The 27,323-nt window shown below is 42.7% G+C and overlaps 1 protein-coding gene across 7 annotated transcripts in view; it reads left to right on the top strand.

Moving 5' to 3' along the window:
- LOC102687746 (neogenin) overlaps positions 1 to 27,323 on the top strand; it is a 198,150-nt gene that overhangs the window by 128,047 nt on the left and 42,780 nt on the right. For 5 of the 7 annotated variants that reach the window (XM_015343654.2, XM_015343650.2, XM_015343655.2 and 2 more), the window contains exons 6-9: positions 6,173 to 6,327; positions 6,943 to 7,063; positions 24,128 to 24,347; positions 25,274 to 25,428. In XM_015343654.2, coding sequence (XP_015199140.2) covers positions 6,173 to 6,327; positions 6,943 to 7,063; positions 24,128 to 24,347; positions 25,274 to 25,428 — 651 coding nt within the window. The remainder of the gene's footprint in view (positions 1 to 6,172; positions 6,328 to 6,942; positions 7,064 to 24,127; positions 24,348 to 25,273; positions 25,429 to 27,323) is intronic. The other 2 variants (XM_015343656.2, XM_015343653.2) reach the window with 1 other exon arrangement.

Genomic DNA, 27,323 nt, shown 5'->3' on the forward strand with positions numbered 1-27,323 from the left:
GTGATGAAGCCAGCTCAGAGATGGGAATTATTAGGAGGCCATGACTGGTAAAGGCCAATGGGAAATTTGGCCAGGACACCGGGGTTACATCCCTACTCATTTCAAGAAATGCCCTGGGATTTTTAATGACCACAGAGAGTCAGGACCTTGGTTTTACATCTCATCCAAAGGACGGCGCCTTTTTCCAGTACAGTGTCCCCGTAACTATACTGGGGCATTAGGACCCACATAGACTGCAGGGTGACCGCCCCCTGCTGGCCCCACTAACACCTCTTCCAGAAGCAACCTTCGTTTTTCCCATCCAGGTACTGGCCAGGCTCACACCTGCTGAGCTTCAGTGGGCTGCCAGTTGTGAGTTGCAGGGTGATATAGGTGCTGGAAGTTAGTGCAATGTCCTCCTATGGCCAGCAGCCAGGTGGATTGTCCAGAAAAGCGCTATATAAGTGTAAGCAATTATTAATTAATCATTATTATAATTACACCTTAGCAGACAGGTGGGGGCTGTGGCAGAGGTCACTGCACACTCATGTCTTCACACCTTAACTTTGTTACTCATCACACCTGGGATCAGTTCACTCCATATCAAGCTGCAGCAGACATTTAGTGCTTTTTATTATGTCTGTTCTAAAACAATTTTTTTTTATTGCTTTGTCTTGTGGGAGGAAGAAGGAATTTACCTTGCATGGCTGCATGTACAGAGGTGTTCCCAAAGCAATGAGCAAGTAATGAATGGTGGCGATTTTTTTGTCCCCAGTGGTTTATATTCAAACATATATATTTACAATAAGTTGTGTGGAGCCCTGAATTAAGATGCAGAGGCAGGTAACAAATTGATGCTCAGAGGATTCAAAGAGGGCACTGGGGAATACTGTAAACTAAAACTTCAGCTTGAAGCCTTCATTCCATTTAACTAACAATGGAAATATAACTAAAGCCATTTGTCAAAAACCAAATTGGAATGACCAGCTTAGACAGAATATTCATAGGCCCCTGCTCCTGCACGAGAGCTCGACATATTTAACCCTGGCTTTGTCTTGTTCTTGATTCTTTCATTTTGCAGGGATGCTGTCAATTTGAAACATTACGCTTTCAGTTTGAGGTCATGCACCTTGTGCCTTCAACTCTTGTACCAAAAGTCCATCCCCAATGTTGCAGAAAGTTCTGTTTAAATATAGCAATGCCTTTTTAAAAATCTGATTGGTAATAATATACCCACCAACTCCGCCTACACAAGTATCCAAAAACAACACTTCTCTCCTGTGCACAACATCCAAGCCAGAAAGGCTGCCTTAATTCCGTTCGGTCTTGGGTGTTGAACTAATTACTGGAAGGAAAAATAAGGGGGGAATTATCCCATTATCAAGTGCAATACGATTTGCAATGGAAGATTAGATGCTTTCGTTTGCTAAACACACAGTTACAGCCTATAAGAGTCTCAGTAAATTACAGTACAATAGAGGGTCTCGTTATGTTGCCAACACACCAACAGGACATGTTTTTCCACTGAATGTTCTCCTTCAGACCTTAACTGAAAAGCCCTTGTAAAATTCAATAAAATTACGATGCATTTTAATTTAGAGTATAGACAATTCTACTTTGTTTCCTAGTTGGGTTATTAGACCTGCTTGTTCTGTTCTAATACCTTACATTTCTTTATAAAAAAAAAAAGCAGAATGCAGTAATTTGATCAATAATTTTGGTTAGCTATGTTCCCTTTTAAAATACTTAATTATTGTTAAGATGTGAATCCATTTAAGTACATGATGAACCCTGTTGGTAAAAAGATAACATTCTTATTTCCTACATTACGCTCATCAAAGTGTTTCTGCTGGACTAAGTCCCCCAAATTTAGAAAGACACTGAAACAGTTATGATGATGTTCTATGGCTGTGTATGTGTTATATACTGAGAATACAAATCACTTATAAGTACAACAAATTTATGAAATTCATATCAGGAAAATTGTTTGTAGCTCTGGGCCCACTAGAGGTGTTAACGCTATTGATTGTGTTGTGTGTGCTATTGTGCAAGACTTTCTGCTCTGAGTTTGTTGAAAACTGGTATAAATAATAGCATAAATAAGATGCTGTTATTATTATTTTAATAAGGTGCATTTATTATACAGTATCTACTGCTTATGCCGTTACCTAAACCACTGGCACACTGACAACAGACCTTTGATAAGCAGGGTATAATGCGCCCAGTCAACCTGGTAATCTGAATCCAACAACATGCCCTTGACAGTGTGCTGCATACAGTGAGCGACATAGGATTGGCCACATTAAACTTTAAACAGACATGATCATTCTGATCTTCCTGGGCTGGGAACTGTGTTGTGATAGTCTTGCAGTGCATGGACAAATACCTGTCAGACATGGAGAAGACGTGCTGAGCAAATGGGAGAATTGGCCTCTTAAATGATGGTACCACCCTAGCTTCACCTTAAGTCATACAACATCACCACCGAAAAAGAAACACCTCTTCCTTCATTTCCAGCGTTTCCTTTGTACAGCTCTTCCCTCTTTTATTCCTACCGGTTGTGTCGTTATATGGCCTCTCAGTTCCTTATAAGTGTGAAACTTCATAATGTGAAATTAAGGTTTTAAATCATGTGGTCCTAATGCAATTTGTTTGTTGTTTTAATTCCCTAAACAAACTGCTGTGCTAATAAAAGACACTCATTTCACTGAGGCCACTGAGAATGTTGGCATGTCCCTAAAACATAACTCGGTTTATTAAAATACTGTTCTGCAGCTTCACGGTATGCTTCTACTTAACGTTTGACGCATAGTCTCATGCCACTTTGCTACATTTGCTTGAATAAGAAGCGCCTTTAGTTCAAGTTAATTTGGCGAGTGGATTAAAGGGCATCTGATACTGCAGTTGGGGAAATGCTGCCACAAATGTCAAGCTTTATTCTCTTCTTAGTTAGAAAATCCTCACATAACATTTTAAACAACAGCCTTCCATTCTGTGTCGCGGCACTTAAAAGCCAAGATGTCTGCGCTGGACCTGGAGGCCTGTGGCGTTCTCTTTAGAGGCTAGAATGTTCCAGAAGAGCTGGAGCAGGCGCCTGGACCTTCTTGACAACTGGGAGAAGGCCTTGGCCTGTCTCTGGGCTCAGGGGAGGTGGAGGGGTCGTAAAGCTTCCAGGGAGCCGACGAGCTGAGGTAATTGGTGTGGAATTCACACTGGTTGCTGGCAGTCAGAATGGAAAAATGTTTCACGTCCTATGTGAATGGCTTATTATTTGGGTTGTTTTTATTGGGATTGGGAAGAAAAGCCATTGAAAGCAAGCCGTTATCATAAAAATAACAGAGCTGTAATTAGCTAAAACTAGGCTCTGGCCTCCTTGGGGGTGAGCAACGGCGAAGCTAGGCTCTTGTTTCACATTTTGTTGAGCGTTATTGGTTTAATTCAGAGACAGCTGGGCCTGGAATCAAAGCTCCCATAGTGTGTGTTTGTTTCTTTTGCGCCTGCTTGTTTCTACATGTTGAGGATTCAATTGTTCCTGCACAGCATGTTGACCAAGACAGCTCTGACATTTCCTTCCCTCTTTGTCTTGGAACTGGAATGAGGCGGATTGAGTGTGACATCCATGAGCACAACATTCAGCATTCCTCTTTATTGAACATTTTTCTGTAAAAACTGCAAAGGAAAGTTGTGTTAGTTGTGTGACCTTACAGTTTGTTTTTCAAAAACGGAAATGGTAAAAGATGGAAGTTAATTTAACCCATTTTATTCATTTGGTTGCTAATATAATGATTTGTGATTCTCATCAAGCGATATATTGATGTATCACAGCTGTTCACACAGTAGTTGTTGCATTTTATCTCACATAAATTATGTAGATTACATTTTTAGATTAACCAAACTCCTTGCTCCTTGAGGTAATGCTGACAAAGACCTTAATTATAGAATGTAACGGGTTTCTAAAACATTATTGGTATAGTAATGAATTCCAGGTATGACACAGTAATGTTGTACGTTCCTGCTCCTGAGAATTTACCTCAATTGAATTCTGTAAACTGAGTGAAGATGAAGCCTGATCCCACATGTTACAAAAAAAGTTTGTGCTTTTCTTCCACATTTGTGAGTTTTCTGTGTCTGTTAATGGATGCCTCCTTCATCACCTGACTTCCTGGCCCAACTCTCTGTCTCAGTGACCCCCTGCTGCTGTGCTTCAGTGTTGCTGACTGCAGTGCTGCAGATTCAAGCCAATCCATACCAAGAGTTTGTCTTCCTGTTTAGCTTTTTTGTGCTTACTTGTTTAGTCAAATAGGTTCCAAATGTTTGAAGCCCATTGAGGGTAAATGATGCATGTCAGCACACTGACTGAGGGAAGTGGGATTATTCACAGGCAGCAGATAACAAGCCGCCACAGGAACTCAACAGCTAGTGCTCTTCTGTGTCTTCATCAGGGCCCTTTCTGTCCTCTTGGCAAAGCTACAAGAGGTGTGTTCTTTTGTGAATGAATGGTTTATAAGTGTAGATTATGGGTAAGCAATGTATTAGTCAGGATGCAGTAAGGATTGTAGAAGCAAAACTGCCTGAATAAACGGAGATTCAGGGGTTTTCTACATGCTACTGGTTTTGAAATAACCTTCCACAAAAATCGAGCCTTTGACTGTCACTATCTTTCTCTTGGTAGAGATGATTATGACTTAATAAACCCATACCTCAATTTCCAAACTTAATTCATTCCTTAAAAACTGTACAATGAAAATTCTTAATCCAAAAATGAAATTCCCATGTGAAACCTTCTGCTTTGCTCCTAAGGTCTTCCTAGGACATCACCCGGTATACTTTTTACCCTATACGAATCATCAAAGTAAAAACACAAATGGCCCTGGTAGAGTAGTGAAGGTAAATAAAACGAATAAAGCTTCTAAGAATACAGATGCACTGAGGAAGGTGTTGTGGGAGGTCTTGCTATAAGAATGGGGTCTTCCATACAGCTAGCTACCACAGAAGCACCTTCATTGCATTGGGAATTTCTTAGGTACTGCATCAGACAGGTATGAAAATGCATGTTATGTTATTAAACCAGGTGTTTGGAAATGAAGGGAAGACTTCCAAGTGAATGGCTTACAGTGGAGAGTTTTCAGGTTAGGATGAGTGTCCTTGTACACAATCCCATAGCAATCCCTCACTCCTTCAGCAGAGAGCTCCATTAACTGTTTTCTCTAGTAAAGCTTTGTTCTTTAGCAGTAGTAGTTAGTAGCATACAAACAAGACAGCTGTGGGTAGGCAGGGATTATAGTGCTTTTCTACAAGTCTCTGAATACTGTGTGGAGCTTTGTAAGCTTGATAGTCCGTCTGTAAGGAGTCAAGCAAGACAAGGCTTGCTGAGCTTTAATGCACACTATAGCTGCATGGAAATGTTATTGGTTTATTAGTGGCAATTTAGAAAATTAAGCTTGACACTTTTCTCTGCTAAATCATTTTATTCACTCCACATCGAAATCTACTCAAATGCTTTGTATGCAAAGGCCAATAGAGGTCACAATGGAAATTTGCATTTGGGTGTAACGATCATTAAAGAATACAAACTTTTTTTTTACCTCATAATTGCCGGAAAAAACATTTTTTAGCCAAACAGCCACACATTAAGAAACGGCAATTTCCTGAAAGCAACGCATTTCATACTGTTGCAATTTCAGCACATGTTTCAGGTTTTGTATGGCAAAAGCTTTATACTTCAAATGAACCAGTGAGGTGCTGAAGAGAGTTTGCATGATTGTGAATGCTGTGGTTCAGGGGGTTGGGCTGCTAAATGGTCATGCTACGCATCAATATGTGGTGTCCAAATATTTTTGCACAACTTACCAATAAATGGAGGTACTGTACCGATAAAGCACAATTCAATTTCTTATAAAAAAATTCTGATTTGATCTCTGTATGTATATTTTTTACTAGACAAATAGGATGCTAATTATTCATTTCAGGGATATAGGAACAGCAGGATTGACACCTGGTTTTCATAAGGTCAAAGGCTTTTAAAGTAATTACAGGAGATCTTTATAATGAGAGATACAATTACACTAAATGATTTTCTGTAATTCAGAAGTACTTGCTTTGAATAAATTAACAATCCTAGAAAGATCTGTTCCAGAGCTGTCAACACTGGTTTAAGAGCACATCTCATCCAGGCTGTTGCCCTCTCTTTCAGCTCCCCCACAGTTCCTGAAGAAGCCAGCGAACATCTATGCATACGAGTCCATGGACATAGTCTTCGAGTGTGAGGTGATGGGCACACCCCCCCCGACAGTCAAGTGGGTCAAAAATGGAGACGCCGTCATTCCCAGCGACTATTTCAAAATCATCGTAAGTCTAGTTCGCTCCCTGCCTCTTTGTAGTGCCTGTTTTTGGCTTCAAAGCAAACGTTGTGTCTCCTGCAGAGGAAACGGAACGTTTTAGAGTGACATGATGTTGAGGACTTGCGTCCGAGGCGACACTAGTCCTTCTGAGGGTCAGCTGGACTAATTGCCCTGTTTTGCCTGCCTCTGTCCTCTGCCAGACCAGTTCTTACAATATTCCAAGGAAATAATTAATCCAGTCGCAGACATATTTCTCCCTTCAAATCTTAACCCTCTACTGCTTGGCTGAAAAGCACACTGGAGCATTTTGCGGTAGAAGGAGAGGAAAGCGGTTATAGATACAATTTAAAGCTGAAGAGTTCCACTTCATTATTAGCCTGGTTATCAGTAGTGAGTCGCTGATCTATAAAAAGTACAAAACACTAAAATTGCCTATAATACAGATTTCTTTGTAGTGTTGTGTTGCTTATGAAATAGATGTGTATGGTTGTGTATGCGTTAAACTGCACTGATATTTGAAGTCATTGCTTAATCGTGTTTATTGAGTGCTTGGTTTTGTAGCATGGGCTATGTTGCGTTTTGGTGTTCAGGAGTATGAATGTCCTCCTGCGTTTACCAACAGAAGGAGCACAACCTGCAGGTTCTGGGGCTGGTGAAGTCTGATGAAGGGTTTTACCAGTGCTTAGCTGAAAACGACGCAGGAAATGTGCAAGCCAGCGCCCAGCTCATCATCCTGGAACGTGGTGAGTAGTGGGGGAGTGTCCCAGCTGTGCTGGGCCTTTGTGTCACTTTTCACATGGGTGGTTTTTTTGAGGTCCTTTTGAGGACAACCTGCCATATGTGGATCACAGAAGGTGAAAACACATTTCAGGTTGAAAATAACCTCTTAACCTCGCCTGTAGCCTCAGACAAACACCAAGATCCACAGCTCTCCTGATCTTGCGGGCGGTCAAGAATTCCTGGGTTGGGGTACCCAATTATGTTGGAGGTCGAGGCCCCTGTTGATGGAAAGAGCTCCTCTAAGAAAGCTAGATAATCTCAACATGGCCACAGTTGCAAGCTTATCTGTGTAAATTGTGAATGAATGTGGAAATGACAAGAGGTTTAGTTTCTCTCCTCCTCTTTTACAGAAAGCAAATGTTGATACAGCTTTCTGTCTGTAGTGAAGTTGCTCTTGATAGTCTTTTACAAGATAAAACCCAGAATTTGTACGATAAGATTTGAGTAGATCAACAGAACTGGTACAGTTGTAGGAATAAGCAGCTTTCTGATGATGAGGGGAATAAAATGCATTTCTTCAGCATTTTAAATAAAAGTAATAGATTAGTTATGCCATTTGGTTTTGGACGTTTGTCAAAAATGTTGTCAGGACGTTTCCCTGGGGGAAAGTTTTGTGGTTTGTGATTTTCATTAGCAATCCAGGGCTTGTTGTGTATAGAATTATCTCAGGAGAGTCCCTGGGTGATACCAGGTTTAAAACGTGTTGGCCAAGGGTCTGAATGGACAACAGAGTATAGAGTATCGAGAAATATTAAAGGTAAACAGCAGTTGCTTTAACAAAACTTTTATTTTACCTTAACTGCTCAGATGGATAGACCATTTTAAGGACATTTCAATGTAGTGCCTTATACACCGCATGAGAGCCAAAAGGTATTATTTGTTGTTTCATGTTCTCTTTGTGGTGTGTGACATATCGAAGCCAAAATCTTACTGTCCTAACACAGGACGCCGGTATGTAGTTTTGACCACAGTTTACTCACTGAAAGCGTTTACTTACTGAAAACGTTCAGTGGTTTGTGGGACGTTTGCTTAGACAATTAGACGTTTTGCTTAGAAGTCTGTTGACCTGGGATCCCTATAGAGAGAATCTGTGGTGACATAAAATTAATCTGGTGTCTTGAGTGGCTTTTCTGGTGTAACTGAGGAATCCTGCAGTGGACACTGGGAATGTAAATGTAAAAGCTTCCAGTCTTTAATTGTGGCAGCACTTTCATTCTGCTGAGCACGTTTGTGTATCGAGAACTGATTGTCGTGCATGTGTGATAGATATCATAACGGCAGATTAGGGTTATCGCCTATTCAATTCATCACATTTCTTGAGGATAAAACCTTGAATTCGATGTTAAGATTGGATAACTGGGATGAATGTGTTTTTTCCTGTCCATAGATTGTTGTGTCTGTTTGCACTTGGTTTTATTCCCATGGAGCTTTTTCCCCTGTCTGTTTGTGTTTCATTCTTGCTTTTACCAAAGAAGGAGAAAAGGCCTGAGGACCTCAGCACAGCCCTCCACATGGTGCGAATGTGGATTTATTCAGGCAGGAAGCTATAATAAAGTCTGTTTGTTAAATAGAGACCTAGAGGATCCTCTGTTTACCTTCACTGCAGATGTCCAGTTCTGTTCTGTGTATAATACACCACACTCCTGCGTGGAGGACTGGTACATACTTGATGTGAGCTCTTCAACTGCAGCTGATGGGGAGCTGTGAAATCCTACAACATGAATACCGGGCCCTTACTGTCCTCCCTGCATTCATGCAGCCCCATTCCTTTCAGTTTCACCTCTAGAGGGCTGACTGACAGAGCTTTGTAGCCTTTCGTTATACAGGTACTGTGCTCACTCTTCAGTAAACCCCTTGCAACTTTGGAAAGTTAAGCCCTTCAGTGCTGTGCAAGTCCTGGTATTCTCTTCCAGGGTGAGTGTGGTCCAGTCCGGCCTTGTGCTTGGAGAAGCTTGGCTGATTCCTGACAAACTAATTGAATTTCATTGTGGGTGTCTTCCACTGATCGTCCGCACTGCCCTTGCCGAAAAGCCGCCTGGTGCCATCTGGAGCCTCTTCCCTCCAGTTGCTGCAACCTGTTCCTCTCTGCCATCATATGGGCAGGACCCGCAGGGGGAAGTTAGCCCCAGAACCCCCGCCGTCGTCTCCGGCTGGCTCTACCGGCGCACCACACCTCCGGGGCCCCGTCCGCCGCCGGCTTTGTAGCGCCGCGTCCTCCGCGTCGGCGTCTTTTCCTTTGTGCGTGTGCTTAAAGCTCCTCTCCCTCTGCTCTGTTGCTCCCTGTCCTGCTGGGGGCAAATTAGCATTCTTGGAGCTGAGCTGCGGATTAAAACCCAGAGTAACAATCTGTGCAGTGAGTAATGGAAAATGGCACAAAGAGCGTGGGGTGATCTGGAAGGGCTGAGAAGACATGTCCTTGCTGAGACCTTGGCCTTTTCCTCCGGGACTTGGACCTCTCCCAGCAAGTAGTACTTGAGCTGCCCTTTCTGTTGTCTTAATTTGTCACTCCTTAATAGGCCAGCATTGTTTTCTGTAATGCATTTAGTTTGGTGATGTCCTTTTTTTTTTTTTTTTTTTTTGCTCTAAAATCAATGGTATGTACCTGCAGTGTGGTCTTCGTGAAGTGCTTCTTTTCTTTTCTCTGGAGCTTGAGGTGCTAAGCCTGTACCCCTTACAGACATCCAGAAATAAAATCAGAATGTGTCTCCTTTTCTCATTCCTCTCATGTGTCTTTCACAGAATTAAAAAGTATGTTTTAACACCTTTAATGATTTTTGCAACAAAGGTTGCATCCCAAAGGAGGGAGGGGTAAGGGGGTGGAGGAAGATTGAAGATCAGTCCAGCTGTCTTGCAACTTGCTCAGGTCATTTTTAAATATGAAGGGCCTGGTTGGCACTTGTTGCCAAGCAACTGATCTCAGAGTGGCTGAACTCTAGCCCAGAAGATCACAAGGCCTTACCAAACTGGTACTGCGTTGGTGATCAACATGGTCTCTCAATGGGAACCCATCCCAGTTGAATTTTTTTTCTCTAGCAATACCAAAATCCTACCTGACGGCACAGGAAGGACACCAAGGCAACTTCAGCTACCACATTGTCCCCTGTACTTCTGTTGTGGGGCTTAATTACCACTGTTTTATTGACCCTGCAAAAGCAAAAGTAAATAGTCATACCTATAAGTCAGAAGAACTCTAGAATACATATACTGTAACCCAAGGCCTGAGCAATTCAGAGTTTTGTGACTGGGATGGTTGCAGAAAAAATAAAGCAGTCTTTGTGGACTGCTCCCAAACTATAGCACAAATGTGAGGAAACGCAGTGTTCAGCGTAGCTCCTCAGGCCGTTGTATTCCTTTAAACTACAGATGGTGCAGTGTATCCGGTTGCAAACAGCAATCCATGAAGCCTTGTTAGAAGTCGTAATTATATAACAGGGTGGCCATGCTAACCTCAGTGGTAGTGTCTCTAATTAGGCTTTTAAGAACCCGACGTTTCTTTCCTTTTTTCAAACCAAGAAAAACATGAGAGGTCCAGATTTTTTCCAAACCTGCCAAGATTACTGATTATTTAAAAAATACGCTTAAATACTTCCCGCACTCCCTTATACCAAAGCCAGCAGATGAATCCATTAGCATTGTGATGTGTGTGCGTGCAAACCTTAACTGTTTGTGAAGTCTGCTTATGCGATTTTATGTGTTTTTTATAGTGATTATATGACTATTTTATGATGATTTAAGCAGTGAATGTTGTGTCACAAAATTTCACCGAAGCCTTTCCTGATAGACCCTAACATCTGCTTTTACAACACGCTCCCGAAAGCAGTATTTGTTTGGATTATTTTCTGCCACAATTCTCCTTACAGTTAATGCTGTGTCTTTCCAACAGGAAACTTTCTTTTTAGTGCTGATGTGTGTGTGGCTAATGGAGAGCTTGGGGTCAAGCTCAACAGCTCCATTTAGGGTATTTAAAATCTGGATCTTATCTTCCCAGAGTTGTTGGTTGTACTTGGAGGAGGCTGTTTTCTTTCCAGACTTCTGTGCACTTCCAGTCTCTTTGGCAATCATTTCCGTTTTCCAGAAGGTACTGATGTTGGGGGGCTTCATGATGTCCGTATAGTGTCATACCGTCTGCAAAAGATAATCCTTGCAAGAATAAGAAAATGGAAGCTGTGATTTAGAATGGAATACAAAATGTTAAATTATCAATATTGAAGGAAATATAATCAAATGCAAATGTATTTTTTTTTAGATGTTCACTGTAGTAAACCTGCTTTTAGGCATTTCAGTTTCTTCTTTTAATTTTCCTGGGCAGAGAGATTGTAGAATGTTCTTGTGCAATTTAAGCCATTGAGGTGTTTGCAGTTTTAAACTAATCTGACAGATTCTGACACTGGTAAAAGACGGTACCATTATTCCTAGCCGTTCTTCATTTGGCAGGTTGTGATTACATGAAACAGAACTGACAGATTGCAGCAGGTAATTATGTTTCTGTGAAAAAAGCCTTTTTTTTAATCTTGGAAGCACACAAAAAAAATCATCAGGCTCTCAGCTCACTGCTATGATTGCCATTTTTGTATGAACTGGAACAACAAAGAAAAAAAGTAGGAAAGCATAAATAAAAATGACTTAGGAGAGAGTATTTCTATAAATGTGCTCCATCACACGTAATGAGAAAAATAGTATCCCAGTTACCTCCTTATTAATAGCTTGTGGAAAATCTTTTAGATTGACTGTATTAACTGTCATTTTGTCCTGGGGCAAGAGTAACATGTGCGAGTAATTTAAAGAGCAGTATTTCTAACTGAGGTTCATTAAGAAACCCTGCCTTTTCAACCTGCTGTTAATGTGTCTTAATTACTGTTTTTTTAACAAAAAGGCTTGCTGAATGATGGAGATCAAGGGCAGATGATGGTCTTTCAACTTTGCTGCAGTGCCACATACTTCACTGTGCTTGGGAAACGCCATTACTGTTTTTCTCCTAAACTACTGACCAGCACAGGGCTGGTTTAGTCTGATCTGCTGGCCCACCTGTTGTATAGGTGTTGCAATGGCAGGCGGTGTAACGTACAACCCTCAGGCCTGCCTTCCTGACCTCTGTGAATGTTTAATTCTGTTCTGTATGCCAGAGGAGTCCCAATCCTAGCTCTTTAAGCTATGTCCTAAACACTGTAATTGAAGTAAAGTCCTATGTGTGGGCATGCCCAGTGCTACTTCCCAATGGCGTTGGTGCACACTCTAAGTGCTGTACTTATATAGGCTTTTTGTTTGTTCCAAGTGGTATATTTTTTAGTGTATCAGTTTTAGTAGAGCTCGTAGAGGTTAATATACCTTTCTGATGTTCAGTGTACAGAAGGCATCTGTCTTGCCTGCACATGTGATTAATATCGAAGTCTGAGGAGTGGTTGTGAAAGGGTGTTTCAGCTTTTTGAACTAGAAAGAGATTAGTTTAACCCACCCATTTTCATCATCGCTCTGAGCTGATTACTTGGTGATTATCCTGACTTTGCAGCTGTTGTCCCCTCAAGTGGGAGATGAACTATATTTTTTAGGCACCTTTGGTTTTTTTATTTGTTAAGCCTACCTTACTAAAACCGGAAGAGGGCCTGAATGGCTTGAGAGCAGTGAAGTGTAGAAAGTGTAGGAAGCATGATTGCTTACAGGCACAGCAAGTTTCGAAGCACAGATTAGTCTCCAGATACAGTAAGTATGACTCTCAGAAAAGCATTGGCATTGATACACCAATGAGTGAAGCGACAACTGAAGTGAAGGCTCGATTATTGAATTTACATTCCAGCGAATTACAGCATTGCAGCTAGAAAACAGCTAGAGTTAAAGAACAGTGCTATGCCGACAAATTGCAGCTCTTTTCCTGCCACGAGCATGATGGTAGAAACCCTTTTAAAGCTTGTGCTGAATACTCGGGCAATGATTGCATTCTGCAGGATCATGGGGTTTGTCTTGGACCTCCTGCAGACACTGTGATTGGATGGGAACAGTCTGATAGATGTTGAGGAGTTTGTTGACGTGCTGATTGTGTTTCATTTGTGGTTATTTCCTGGATCTTAGCCAAAGTGCATTGGTGATGCAGTGAATTATGGCAGTTAAATCCTGTAGCCACTATGCTTTTGTGTAAATGTAGGTCATGAATAAACAAAATCTCAGGTCTATTTTAGATTGTGCTGTATTAATGAAGTACAAGTATAAAAGGCTTATTCATTAAAAGGACTTCATGTGCCGAACATTGTACACTCCAGAGCCTTCATTTCTAGGTGGAACATGAGACTTTCGCACCACAAAACTTCTCTGAAGCCTCTTGAAGGGATGAAAATTGAAATTCGATTAAGATAGGCACATCTGATTAAACTGTTCTTTGGTTATGTGACTGCATGACACCACAAATGACAAGACAGACCTCCCATAAACAGACTACAGAGATGCGTGTTCACACAAGGTTCATTAAGCTGTGGTAATCAGCACTGTGCGCAGTTTGCTAGGCAGTATGGATGTTGAGGTAAGTGAGGAATGATATACAGGTAGATAAAGGACTGGCTAAGTGAGATATAATTGAGTTCCATGGAATTTGGAATTTGAAAGGCTTCTTCAGTGAGACTTGCCCTTACTACTTGAAAACGCCAAATGTATTTCAAGATTCCTTCCTCATTTTCAGTGCTAATTGGTTATGATGCTATTGTTCTTGACCTTTCACCCCAATTACACTAAAAGTGTAGCAGATAAGTCCCGCACTAAAAGAGAAAGAAGATATCGCATCTTGTATTTTAAATAATTAAAAAAAAACTATCCCTTGCAGTGATGTTTGCCTGACAGCGACTGAATATTCATCGTATGCCATTTCACCCAGACCAACCAGTAATTAAAGGAGGTCTATGCAATTATGGCCAGTGTTCAATTAATGTGGCACCTTCCAACCAACAGAAAAAATACTCACCTGTCCGTTGCCTTGATTTTGTATGAGCTTCTTAATTCTTTGTTTTCTAGCCCCTCTGAAAGCCGAATACATTTTAGAAGCCTGCTACAGTGGCATTGGTTCCATAGGATGCCTTTGCTACCTACAGCCTTTTTGTCCCCTGCTGAGATCTAGTCTATACAGAAGCCGAAAGCCCGCACACCACAGTGCCTTGCCTTTCCTGAAATTGAGCGGCAGGGGCCTTTCTGAGAGCCCTGCTCGGAAGTCAGAGGCCTGGCCAGGTTGGGCTTCCTTTTCCTGGACACACCGCTGAGCTGGCCCCTCACCCCCCCCATCCCCACAGACGCACACAGACACACCTGGGGGGAGAATGGGGACGCTTGGTGCAGGTTACACAAACACGTCCTCCACAACACACTCCACCACCCTGTCTGCAGGAAACCACAGGAAGCACAGTAAAGCAACAGGCTCGCTGGTATTTAAAAGCACTGGAGAGCTTGGGACAACAACCGATGTTATAATTCCTTTTAGATGAAAAGTTGGCTCTTGGTGCTAAGTAAATCTGGCACAGTTGTGTTTTGAAAGGGGGAAGTTAACCATGTTCTGTACTTAAAATTATTTAAAGGATGTTTTTAAACAAAATGGTCCACTTGGTGTTTTCTACTGAAGTGGAAGGATAGTGTTGTACTGTATCTTAGTTTTAAACTGAAAACCTAGCATTGGAGCAAAATCTGTATATATCTTGCCCAGAGGAAGGCCACCAGAGAGAGACCAAAGTGACTTGTGGTCAGGATTTTTTTCCAATTAAACATATGAAGATTGTTTTCGACATAGCAAGAGGCTTTTTGAGTACACATGCTGTTTTCATTTCATTTAAACTCATTTGTCTTTTCTTTACTTGCCTCAGAGGACAAAGTTTTGTGTCGTTTTGTTGAACGTCGCTGAGATACGTTGATACATGTGCATCAGCAGTCCTGCCACCCTTAAGCTCGAGTTTGTCAGACCTCAGAGGCGAAGCAGTGCTGGGACTGGTCAATAGTTGGGCAGGAGACCTGCAAGGAAACTATGCTGTTGCTGCAGTTGGTGGACTAGTAGGTCCATTTCCCTCAAGACCAGAATTTTACGAAAACCATCAGTAGTGACATTGTGTTGTAGGTGTTACTGCTTTTCAGGTTAAACTATAATTGGAGTTCCTAAGTACTTCTTCTTCCAAGATCCTATGGCCTAATTCATAAGAGTAGAGGCTGGCTCTTAGCCCTGGTGTCCTGGCTACACAGTCTTTAGTAGATGTTCCTCCTAAATTCATTTGGGAAAGTAAAAAGAGTAAAATGCTGGTTTCTTTCTTCCACATGGTCTACTGTGTGCTGTAACTGCTGGCTCAGAGTGCTGCCACATATCACCAAGGAGGGGGCTGCACTTCAGTGATGGATATGTAAAGTGTTCTTGAGATACTTTGGGATGTAGAGAACTATATGAAATCTTGGAATTATTGTTACTGTGTTACAGTACTCAAATATATATTTGTACACCAGATATGCATATATATATGCATTACAGAACAGGATGGAAGAAATGTTTTGGAAACGGTTGAGTTGTTTTGAAAAGAAGGTGTTGACAAATAAAGGATTTTTTTAATATCAGCGGGAGATTATTTGAACTATTGTAAAGAAAGAGTTGTATCTCAACAATGGCTGAAGAGTACCGTTTGATTCAAAGCTTTACAACAGCAGTTGTGGTCACATATGTTGCAGAATTTATTTGCTTTCAAGACATAATCTAAATCAAGGGGGCAGGACTCTGTAGCTGCTCAGACTTTTAGAAATCTGCCCTTGATCCCATGCTGGGAAAAGATTCGGACAAGGCAGCCGACATTTGAAGACTTCCAGGGGAGGGGAGGGCTGGAGATTAGGCTTCTTGAGGGCTTGCTTTGCCTGGGACCCTGAGGGCCAGTGGTCATGATTCTCTGTTGTATGTTTCAACATGGGGATCAGCAGATGGGACTTGCCTTTTGTAGACACCCAAAGGACGTCACCTGTCAGTGGCATGCTGGGATGGCTGCTAATCCCGTTCAGTAATGCTCTTTCCACGATGGACCTGCCAGCCCTGACTGATATGTTTATAGGAGTGTCCCGTGGCTCTGGAAAACCTGCTTTCATCTTCAAAACAAGGAAAATGAAATGAGCATGATGATTAAAATAGCCTAGAGGTAATCGAGGCTGCATGCATGCATCAATGCGCAAGAGCTCGGCATCGAAACAGAACAATCAAGTGGGAATTCTGAGTTTTTTTGTATGTTTATTTGTATTATATTTTTAACTTCGGTTGCAGATGAAGCCTGATTTTTGTTTTACCTTTGTGCTAAATATCACGTCTCTGTGGTGGCTGGATATTGTACAGAACTTGACAAGAGCAACGTCACGTCTGTAAGAGTCAAACAGTAACCACACAGCAGTAACAAAGTTCTCATACTTTCAGGTTCTTCATTGACCTTACTTTTCCGAAGTCCAATTTTAATATTTAAAAGCAAGAGAAATTTACATTCCAGTTGCACAATCCATTTTTTAAATCAGTAGATTTATTTTCTACTCCCAAGATCATATTTGTTTTGTGATAAAAAGTTTGTTCAGAGTACAGGCTAATAAATATCAGGATGACTCCCTGCATATACTAAAAGCTGTGGCACCATCTGATCTAAGGCATACTGGATTTAAGCCACTGCTTAGCAGCTGTTATCGGTTTAAAATACACTGAAGCAGGTCAGTGGGGTGTCATATAGTAATGTCTGTTTGCACAGTAACCACTGTCTTCCTGCTTATTTGATGCAGCGACTGATTTTGTGGCTTATTTTGTTTTTTATTAAGTGCTCCAATGGAGCACTAAGGACGACAGTTCTCCCCAGCGGACTGAAAGAAACCATTGTTTCAGTGATGCTCAACCTTATGGCTGTTGCAACTGTTGCTTTTTACGTGTTCCACATCCTTATCCCCTGAGTGCATTCATCTCTCATCCACTCAGTAAAGCTCCATGATGATTTTTTTAACACACCCAGGGTGTAATTCTTTTCTTTTTATTTAGTTTTTTTTTTTGTCGTCGTCGTCTTGGGAACTGTGGAACGTGGCCTTTTTTGGCACAGGGGCTGTGGAAAAACAGGGAAGGCACCAGAGACGTGGCCTTGGCTCCAGTTTTGGCCTGTGGGCAGAACTCTTTTAAAGTTAATTATAGGGGTGCCGGTGACAGGAGGGCCAGTGTTGTACCAATCAAGCTTTCCTCCTTTTCCTTCCTGTCACAACCCCCCATTTTCTCTCTCTCATTTGTTTTGAAGGGGCAAATTCCCTTCATCAGAGGGGTGTGCGATCTCAGATGCCTCCTGTCCTGTCACTGTTGTCAGCGGCCTGAAGATAAATGGCTTCCTACATGGAAAACCTCTGTGGAGGCTTGGACTGAGGCCTACAACTTTTGTAGCGTGTTCAGTTCCTGTTATGTTTAGCCCTAGGATTGTTTATGTTTCTCGTTATTACTTCCATGTCGGTAAAATAAAATATAGCACAGCCACAGCAGAAAAACAGCACATTACTGTTGTTTTTATTTTCCACTCAAACACTCTCATTACACTTCAGTCTTCAGCGTCCACATCTAAAACGTGTCTAGGCAAAGCAGTGAATTAAGTAACTGATTTAAAAGTGAATGTCTTTTTAATGGGTTCAGCTGTGTTTTGAGGTGAGCACAAAGATGAGGTATTTAAAGGAAGATGTTGCAGGCTGAGAAAGTACAATGGAAAGGTTTATTCTTTAGAGGAACACTGCAGAAGCAGTGGGAATTGATCGTTTCAAAAGACAACCGATGCCGAGTGCTAACAATAGGACGGTGGCAGCGAGGAACTGTGAATGGGGACAGCAGCAGTAGCAAGACATTGTTTTTTGTTTTGTTGTCAAGAAAAATGTTCTTGTCTGTTTCTGGTGCGGTGCACATGCTATTATCTTTGCATTCAAAGCTTTTTCAGAATGTCTGCCTGTGCACTGATGTTTTCAGTGGAGATTAAAAATAAAAGCAACAAACATGGCCTTTGTGCTAAGACCTTGAAGTTTTCTCACCTCACTCTCGCTCATTCATCCCTCTCTCAGACAGTTCAGAATGGGCTGTCTCTGAGAAGCCACTTTGGAGCTGGCGACGGGTGCTGTACCATTGGAGCCTTCTTAAGGGAATTGTGTTATCCTCACAGCCTCGGTACCTGCTGCTTAGCTTCTGCTGCTGGGCATTTACATTGCTCTCTTTTGCATGTTACTTCCTTGACATGTGTAAATGCTGCAAAGTTATAGATGCGCAGAGGCCAGTTTCCATCTTCACTTTGAGCCTAGTGGCTGTCAAGTGGGCCATCTTATACTGCTTTCCTCACAGGATCACTGTATTTTCTTTAAGCTGTAAAATTCTTCATACTTGCTTTTCCTGAGTCTTGCTTGTTTTTTTAATTTCTTTCTAATTTGTTGGCCTCTCTGGCTGTCTGCTGCCTCATCAACATTAAAAGCAACTTAAGTGTAATTACTCATTAGCTGAGTTGTGCACCACTGAACACCCAGTACTAATGCTACACAAGAGACATGCACAGGGTAGCAAATGGAGTAGCCACACCATGAGCGGGATTAAAATTGCTCAGAGAATCACTCTGCCACAGCTTTGTAGCTTATCACACAAATAAGTCTAAAAACCACAGGAAGCCTCTCTTTTAAGTGATCCTTCCTAGCAATTGATTTGGTGTGTCGATGGTTTAAATTTATGAAAGAGAAGCGCACAGTACTGACTGGGGGAGGGAGATTTTACCTAGAGGGAAGCTTGTTTCATAGAAAGATCTTTTCCCTGTAAGGGTAACCTTTTCAGCAAGGTGATGTGTGCATTGCACCTTTACTTCTAGAACTTTAAACAGATACTCTCTGAGTCTTTCTCCCCAGATACTGTATATAGCCTTTCGCCACTAGATATAGGAAGCAGTGAAGAGTGGCACTCTGGGATCCTGACTTGAAGGGTGTGGGTACAAATAATGGGTGAGGCGCTATTGTTATACCCTTGAGAAAGTTACTTTGCTCAGATTACCATAATGGAGTTCCTAAAAGAGACTTGAAATGATTAAATTATGTTAAATGATGTTTATTTTAAAACTCAAGCGTTACATTAAGCACAGTGGACCTTGTTCTGACCCCTGTGGTACACCACTAATTCCAGCAGAAAAGAGTTAATGCAAATAAGTAAGATTGGTTTGGGCAGCATTTCCAGTCAGTGTGAAGGATGACTAAGAAAAGTGTCGGTACATGAATAAATGCTCTAGTTGCACTTTTCCTTATATGCAACAAACATGAAAAGATATTCTAGACAAAGGCACAGGGAGTTTGATGTAAGCCAAGCTGGCATTATCCCAATAGGATATGCCCCTAATATTATTAATTAACCCTCACACAACTGCCACAATAAATTGTTATTCTAACAAAACTTAAATTTGGAATCAACAAAATCCACTTTACTGTGAAAACCATCGTGGAAAGGAAAGCATATTTTTATATATTAAAATCAGGTAGTGCTATTATTCTTTTGCATATTGTCTTTCAAATGGTTGTTATTTGTCACCTTGATAACCATTCTTTGCATTGATTTTTTTTAAGAGGAGAAAAATTGGGAATTCATCCAACACAGTTATGATAGTATCAGTGTTAGTCTACATAATTCACCCTCCACCATCATTATCCCGTGACCTTGAGAGAGGGCTGAGTGCGGCTTAGAGGTGGGAGTTAGTATGAAAGGATGTTTTCAAGCCTCATAGTGATGCAAGCACCCAAGGTCAGCTAGACCTTACTTTATCAGGTGCTGCTTTTCCACAGAGCCTGTCAGTTTCTTTAGGAGAGGTGGCTTGTGAAAGAGGGAGATGAACTTGTTATTGCAGTGCTGATTTTGAAATGGTCCTGTTTTCTTTGCGTGTTTGAGGCTTTGGGATGTTTATCTAAGGTGAACCCAACAGACATTCCAGGCATCCCCCTTTAGGAACGATCCCAGGTGGTTCTCCTGGGCGGTCTGGATTTCGGAGTCAGTTTCCTGAGGATGTCCTGTCTCGTGGCTCCCCTTGCTTGTTGCCCAGCCCTGCTGCTGGACTGGACTTGGCGGCAGATGGGTGGACACGATTAGATGTCATATAGCTGCCATGAGGCCACCACAGCTTCCAGTTCAAGTAGTTCTTCTTTCGGGATTGTTTGGTGGGTGAAGAACACCAACATGTCGTTCTCTTGATTCTAAGAACCACCTGCCTGTGTTGCAGGAAATCCTAACCTCCAGAAAATCCGTTACAGTGCAGGTGGTTTAATAAAATGACGGCTTTAAATTGTTTCATCCATCATCGTGATGATAGTATGAAGGCAACACAGACTAATCTGTGGCATGTTTTTTGAAACCCTGTTTTCCGTAAATTAAGGATTTCTGTTTAGATGTTGCTTTAATAATAAGAGAATGTTCTTCATTACTTTTTATTGTCCCTTTTCTACCATTTACATGGTGGTATGACTGCAGAGGTTTAACTTGGAACACCGCTATGAAACCCTAGATGTACTCTTGTAGACCAGTAAAGTGCAGTGGAAGTGTTGTTTGTACTTGTACATGCCCTACTGTACCCTATGCTTGCATACATGTATCACTGGAGCAGCAGGAGAGACATCCAGGAAGAAAGAGCAAGCTTTGTCTTCAAATGAGCTTCTTTCCAAAAAGATCTGCCAGTGTAAATTGGACCCTTCTATTCTGATCAAAGAGCTCTGAAGGCCAATTAAGCTGAGCCACTTTTCACTGCTCCTGCTTTGTAAAGAGCTGCCTTTTGCTGGTTATCCCCTGCAATGTGAGGATTAATGTGAGGATTATTGTAGCTAGTTTGATTTCTCACAGTCAGGTAAAGGCAGAACTCCTGTCTCAGGTGGACCACGGAGCACTTTGTCTTCCAGCCTTGGAGGTTTCTAATGGAAGAAGATCAGGAGGAGAGTTGCCATTCCTGTCATTTGCATTTAAATTAGCCTGCAGGTAATGCTGATGATCATTTGAGCTGCTTGACTCTGATGCTGAAATGCCTCAGAGAGGTAATTCCCTGTGGAGGAAAGATAAGAGCCCTCTGTCTTGGGAACGTGTTATTTCAGCTCGTTGTAAGATCTCATGTCATGGGTGCGTGCTCAATCCAGAAACACGCATCCTGCACGGTAGCGCCCTGTCACTATCTGGCACAGGACAGGTGGCGTGATGCCAGCTGTTAGTCACACGGTGTTGTGAGCTTTCACGATCACCTCCCGCTCAGGAAGTTCAGCCTCAGCTTTGTCTTCCCGCGTGCTTTATTCATTTCCACCGAGCCTCTCGATTTGTTCTCCAAAACAACCAAAAATCTTCAGCGAGGGTAATCCTAAATCAGATCCTTTAAGCTTAGTCTGACAAGACCAGTCGAGCAGCTGCCTGTTATAGCACAGGCATAGGAAAACCTGCAGCTTGAAGGGAAGACTTTCCCTTTTATTTTCCCTCCCACATACGGTATAGACATCTTAATGAGCAGAAGGCTAGGCTTTCAAATGGAAAGGCGGCTCTGTGAGGAGCAGGAAGTGGAGTGGCAGCTTTGGAGATCTGGGTCTTAACCTTAACGAAGAGTGGGAATCATGATTGTCAGGCAGAGTCTGGTTTGCATTCCCCATGAATAGTGTGTAGGTGTCTGCATTCATGCTCACTCACCAACCTCCTGTGGACGTGTACCATTTGTGTGAATGCATCACTTAAAGCTTCTTTAAATCATTTGAAAGAGAAGGATGAAATTACATACATTTAGCTTTCCTTGGTCTGGCAAACACCCAGTCTCTGGCAAACTTTCCTCCCAGAGTCCCTTAATTGCCGAAACAGATAGATGATTTAAATGCTGCTTAATGGGTTGTGTCATTGAAGAAAAGCCTTTGATACGGAAAATAGGCCTCCACAGAAATGGAATTTATATCAATATAAATTTGGTGTGTTAACAGAAAATTAGCTGCACTTGTAGGCCGTCTGTAGGTTAAGAAGGAAATTTATTTTGAGGGAATTTAAATGCAGTTTAAATTTGTTTCTTATCTATTTATATCAGGGTGAGATGAGAGAGCTTACAGAAGTCTCTGGTCCACAGTGTAACAGTGTCGAATGCACAAACCTGGCATCTTCTTTGAACCCAAATGTGTGTTTCCTCCCCCCATCGACAGTGTCGGGGGGGCTCTTAGGAAACGCCATGAAACTACAGGGAATGACAGATTACACCTCCCCAGTTTCAAGTTTTATTCTTCTTGTTTTTAATTTAATTCATTGTATAATAATATTTTATCCAGAGCAGCTTGGGTTTTTACCCATTCATAAAAAAGGGCATTTTAGTGGAGTGAAGTGTCTTGCTCAACCGTACAAAAGCACTGTCTCACCTGGGATGCAAACCCACAACCTTCCCATAAGGAATCCAGAGCCCTAACCACTGCTTGTACTTGTAATGCTCAGGTGAACAAAGAATATGGAGTAATGCAGTTTTCCTGTGCTGGAGATGCAATAGTAATGCTGTTTTGTCCCTGGTAGAAAAGGGTTTTGTTTTTGTCTCATTTTATGCAGTTCTTGTAGCGCTCTCGGTGTTTTGATTTGTGAAGGTCACTGGCCGTATTCATTTCCAGTAAAAATACTACAAAGCTGGTAGTTTTAGCTGGCCTTTTAATTATTTTACGTCGATGTGAATTGTTCTGTATGGGGAATATTGATCTTCATATCTGTTTTTTTCTCCCATCTGGTTTTGTTCCAATGAGTTTCTTCCCCCCCACCTCGTCTTAATATGCTGGCCTTTTCACAGCTGACTTACAAAGCCCTCAGTTCTATTATTGTGCTCAACAGCTCTGTACCTGCCCTGCTCATTGTAAATGACGATAATGGATTACCCTTTGCTGCTGCATGGGGATCATTTTTCAGTCTGCTGGGTTCCCTTAAAAAAAAGAAAAAGCTGTAGTAAAAATACTACTGCTGAGTTTGATCTAGATCTGTGCGTAGGCATGGTGAGTGCAGGTGGGTAGGGGCTCTTATTATTCCTTTCAGAAAAGAAGAATGTGCACTAATAGGGAGTCATTAAGGTGTCTCATTTCATTCATGTCTTAAATACGTTGCCGTTCACTTATGGACCAACCAGTTTTCTGTGCAGCTGGCCTTGCTGGTTGTCCCATCCGAGTCTCCTCGCTGCTGCGAGATGAGTCTGTTGAGTTTCTTCCGCTTTGCCGGTACCCCAGAACCTGGGGACGGCCCGAGAGACTAAGCAGAACAGCACGGCTGGAACTTCATCTCATTTGGAGCTCTCCTGGGTTGCGGTCCAAGCAAGCCGGTTTGCATTTACAGTCTCCGACTGCCGCTCAGCCTCCCCAGAATAAGGGGCACAAGGCTAAGCTGCTAATTATTATCAGTTGAAGCGAAATGCTCCTTATTCTTTCCTAAATGTGTCCCTAGAAGGTGGAGAAATCGTCTCCATCACGGGGAAGCCTGTCTTTGCTTTGAGCAGCGATAACTGACTGCAGTGCGCGGTCATGTGTGTATTTTGTAGACATGCCATATTAGGGGTTTCAGTTCAGCATTGCTGTCAGAATTACCTAGAACTCCCTGCCACAGGCCACACTGGCCAAGAGCTGAGACTGGTCAGGGCCTCCCGCTGGTCCTGTGTGTTATCTGAGGCCCTGACGATCTGGTTGTTCCTCTGGAAGTCCAACCAGCACTGTGAAGTGAACTGGAACATTCCCATGCCTACAGAGTTGAATGCTGCCCCTCATACAACATCCTCCCGGCGGTTCTGCAGTGACATGTCCCTCCCCCGATAGTAGGCTTGCATGTCAGCCTGCAGTTGAATAACCCTTTTGTATTCGCCTTCATTTCCTGTGTGGTGATTCCATCGTGATTTTGTGTTTTATTTCTGTTGTGGCTTCCTTTTTGTTACTTCTTTTCTGTTTTTGTTTTGTTTTTCTTTTCCGTTGTTTTTGCCCTCCTCCCTCCCTCCCTCCCTCTTCCCCGATGTTGTACTTGCCCTCCCCTTTTCCTCCTCCTTTCCCCTCACTCCTCTGCACTTGCCAAGATGTTGCCATCCCAACACCCCCTCCCACCTCACTGACCAGTGCCACTACTGACCATGTAGCGCCAGGCTCCGGCGGCGGCCCCACTCCCTCCGCGCCCCGTGACGTCGTGGCCTCGCTGGTCTCTACGCGCTTCATCAAGCTGACCTGGCGCCCTCCCGCTGAGCCCCACGGAGATGACATCACCTATTCTGTCTTCTACAGCCTGGAGGGCACCAGCAGGTGGGTGTGACATCAGTCGTTTCAGTGCACCTCTGTCAGTTCTAAACAGAGCCCGGGCGGGGGGGGGCGCTTCTTTACACAAAGGGTTGTGGGTGTGTGGAACAAGTCGCCCAGCCGTGCTGTTGAAGCCCATACTCAGGCTTCCTTCAAGAAACAGCTGGATGAGTTTCTTGCACAAATTAGCTACTATCAAGTAGATGGGCGAGATGGGCTGAATGACCTTCTTTAGCTTATAACATTCCTTGTAACATGTGGCCACTCCGTCAGAATATCAATGACTGGTTCTTCACAGGGTGGCACCCAGATGACACAGAATGCGAGGTGACTGTTCATTAGATTTGTATGTATGTACTGTATGTCTGTGCATATCCCACAGGGTCTCCCAATGGTCCTCTACTGGGTTTTGTTCAAATTAATTATAATTGAAACCCTCAACTACTAATTTATTTAATTGAACATTTGTAAACTGTTTTCAGCTTTCAAATAGAGAATTCAAGCTGCCTGTAAAGGTTTAAAATGAACTTGAAATATGTAGCTTTATAAAGAGCTTGGAAACCAGATTTAATTCAACAAATTGAGTTAATTAAGGCTTCAATTAAAAGCTGTTGGAATGAAAGCCAAGATTACTGAGCTCTATAACAACACTTGGGAAAAATTTGTCAAAGGTGGCAAATGTCAACTAATTCATTTCACTCACATCTTTGAGTATTTATACCCTTTCCCTGAGCTTAGTGAATTTGTTTGTACAAGCTTGCTGTCCAGATTTGATTTAACCGTAATAGCTCTGTGCCCTCCTTGCTGTGTGAGTACCAGCAGGGCCCCTGCGTGTGTGCTGTGTGCTGCCGGCCTGCGGAGGCAGGCGCCCCGTGGTGCCGTGTTGTCTTCCCCCCGACGGGAGGGTGACCTGCTGTTTCCTTCCCGGAAAGGGAGCGGATCGAGAACACCACCCGGCCCGGGGAGCTGCAGGTCACCATCCAGAGCCTCATGCCGGACACGAAGTACTCCTTCCGCGTGGCAGCGCACAACCGGAATGGGCTGGGGGAGAGCTCCACGCCGCTGAGGGTGGCAACGCAGCCTGAAGGTAGGACCCCCGCCTGCAGCGCCCCGGCCCCCGCTGGAGCCCGAGCAGGAAGCAGAGCTCTGCTCTCCGAAGCTGAAGTTTCCCCATCGCGGTTCTTTTGCGGTTTTAATTTAGCGTCGCCGGGCTGACTCGGGCGTAAGGCTATGACAGGAATGGGATTCGATGTGCCCATCCCAGATTCCAGGAAGCAGAAAAAAGCTTCCTTCCAGTGATTGAGTGTCTTAATCTTTTGGAAGCATGAATCGTCCAGATTTTTCAAAGAGAACAGAAACACAGCCTGGTCTGTAAACCATGAAGGAGTGAAAGAGGCTGATCAGTGGAAACTAGGGCTCATATACCGTACTGAAGGTATACATGAAGCAGGGGGATCATACTGTGGACTATTCCGTTTTCCACAGACTGCTTTAACAGCTCTGATGTAAAAGCTTAGCCCAGCATGTGTCATCTCGTTTCAGGTGGCCAATAAAAGGGAACTACAGGTAGAATGTATTTTTTTCAAAGAAGGGAAGAAAAGTAGGTATGAATCCTGACTCTGCAGATAACTGAAGTTCCTCCAGTAGCAAATGCATACTGATAGATGTTTTAGGTGCAAGGCTGTATGTTAAGGATGTTTTCAATTATAGCCTTCACCCTCAAATCACTGCCTTCCTTTGAATGTAACTGTAGTTTTGTAAAACTGTAGAAAACGACAGGAAATTGTCAAAGCTGTTATGTTAAAATTAACTCTCTGGGAACAGGGGTATGGAACTATTTGCTATAGCTGCCCTAGATCTAGGTAAATTTTCTTTCAACCACCAAGCTGCTTATGGAGAGATTACCACTAGGCAAACTGCCATCAAACCTGAAGGCTTCATGGTGTGTTGGAGTTACTGGTTTTCTGCAGCTTGTAGACTTTACTGCTCAAGCTGCCTTTCCTTTGGTAGATAAGGAGAGAGGAGGCACATTTTTGACAATCTTCCAGTTTCTTTGACCTCATTTCTCTAGGTAATGTTTTGACACCCTGGAACGCTCGCATCTGCTTATCTGTTTGGGTCCCAGTACTCCTTCATTCTTTCTCTCACGTGTCATCAGTCTGTCCCACACAGTCCAGTCTAACCTTCCCACAAAGCTGCCTCCTGCAGTACCGCAAGGTTCAGAGAAGGCTTGACTGCCTCTCTGTGTTGTCTTTAGTGGTAGGATGAGTGTTGGAGGAACCACAATTTGTAAGCAGTTAAAAGGTCTCATTTGAAATGTTAAAGAAAGCTTCATTACCATTCCATGACTGTGTAAGAAATAGGCAAATATAAAGTCATGGGCTCCTTGTGTTCTGCCAGGTTATTATGGAATTCCAGGGCTGTCTCTCTCTCCCCTGCCATGGCTGCTGTTAAGCCCCAACAGATTTCCCTGCTTTGTAAACCTGTGTTTTCCGGGTCAGCACTACAACTCCCTGAGTCTTCCGCAGTGGCTCAGCGCACAGCACTGCGCAGTACAGCTCTGGAGAATGAGGAAAGAAGCAGGAATTGCATTAGGTCTGGATTGTGAGATTAGACCAATAATGATATTATTAGCAAGTGTTTAATATATGAAAATGTTACTCGCACTGCTGACTCATGGAGTGCTGATCCAATTTGTCAAGCACCATTTTCAAATATTGCCATACCTTACTAGAACTCTCCTGCTTGTGTTGGCAGGATTAAAAGGAAAAGCATGAGTACTGTACAGAGCTTCTTTCCATAAGCATGCAAAGGTGCCAGCAGGAGTCTGGTTCCTATGAGTGATGTCAGAACATTTGTATCTGACAGCCCTGTTGTGGAGCTCAGTTATTGTGAATGAGGGAAAGATAGCCCATCTGGTACCAAAAAAGCACCTGGATCTGGGTACCCTATTCCCTGCTGTTCCACACACAGCTGCAGCAG

Source organism: Lepisosteus oculatus, chromosome 5 (assembly GCF_040954835.1).
Source record: "Lepisosteus oculatus isolate fLepOcu1 chromosome 5, fLepOcu1.hap2, whole genome shotgun sequence".
Classification (NCBI taxonomy): Eukaryota; Metazoa; Chordata; class Actinopteri; order Semionotiformes; family Lepisosteidae; genus Lepisosteus; species Lepisosteus oculatus.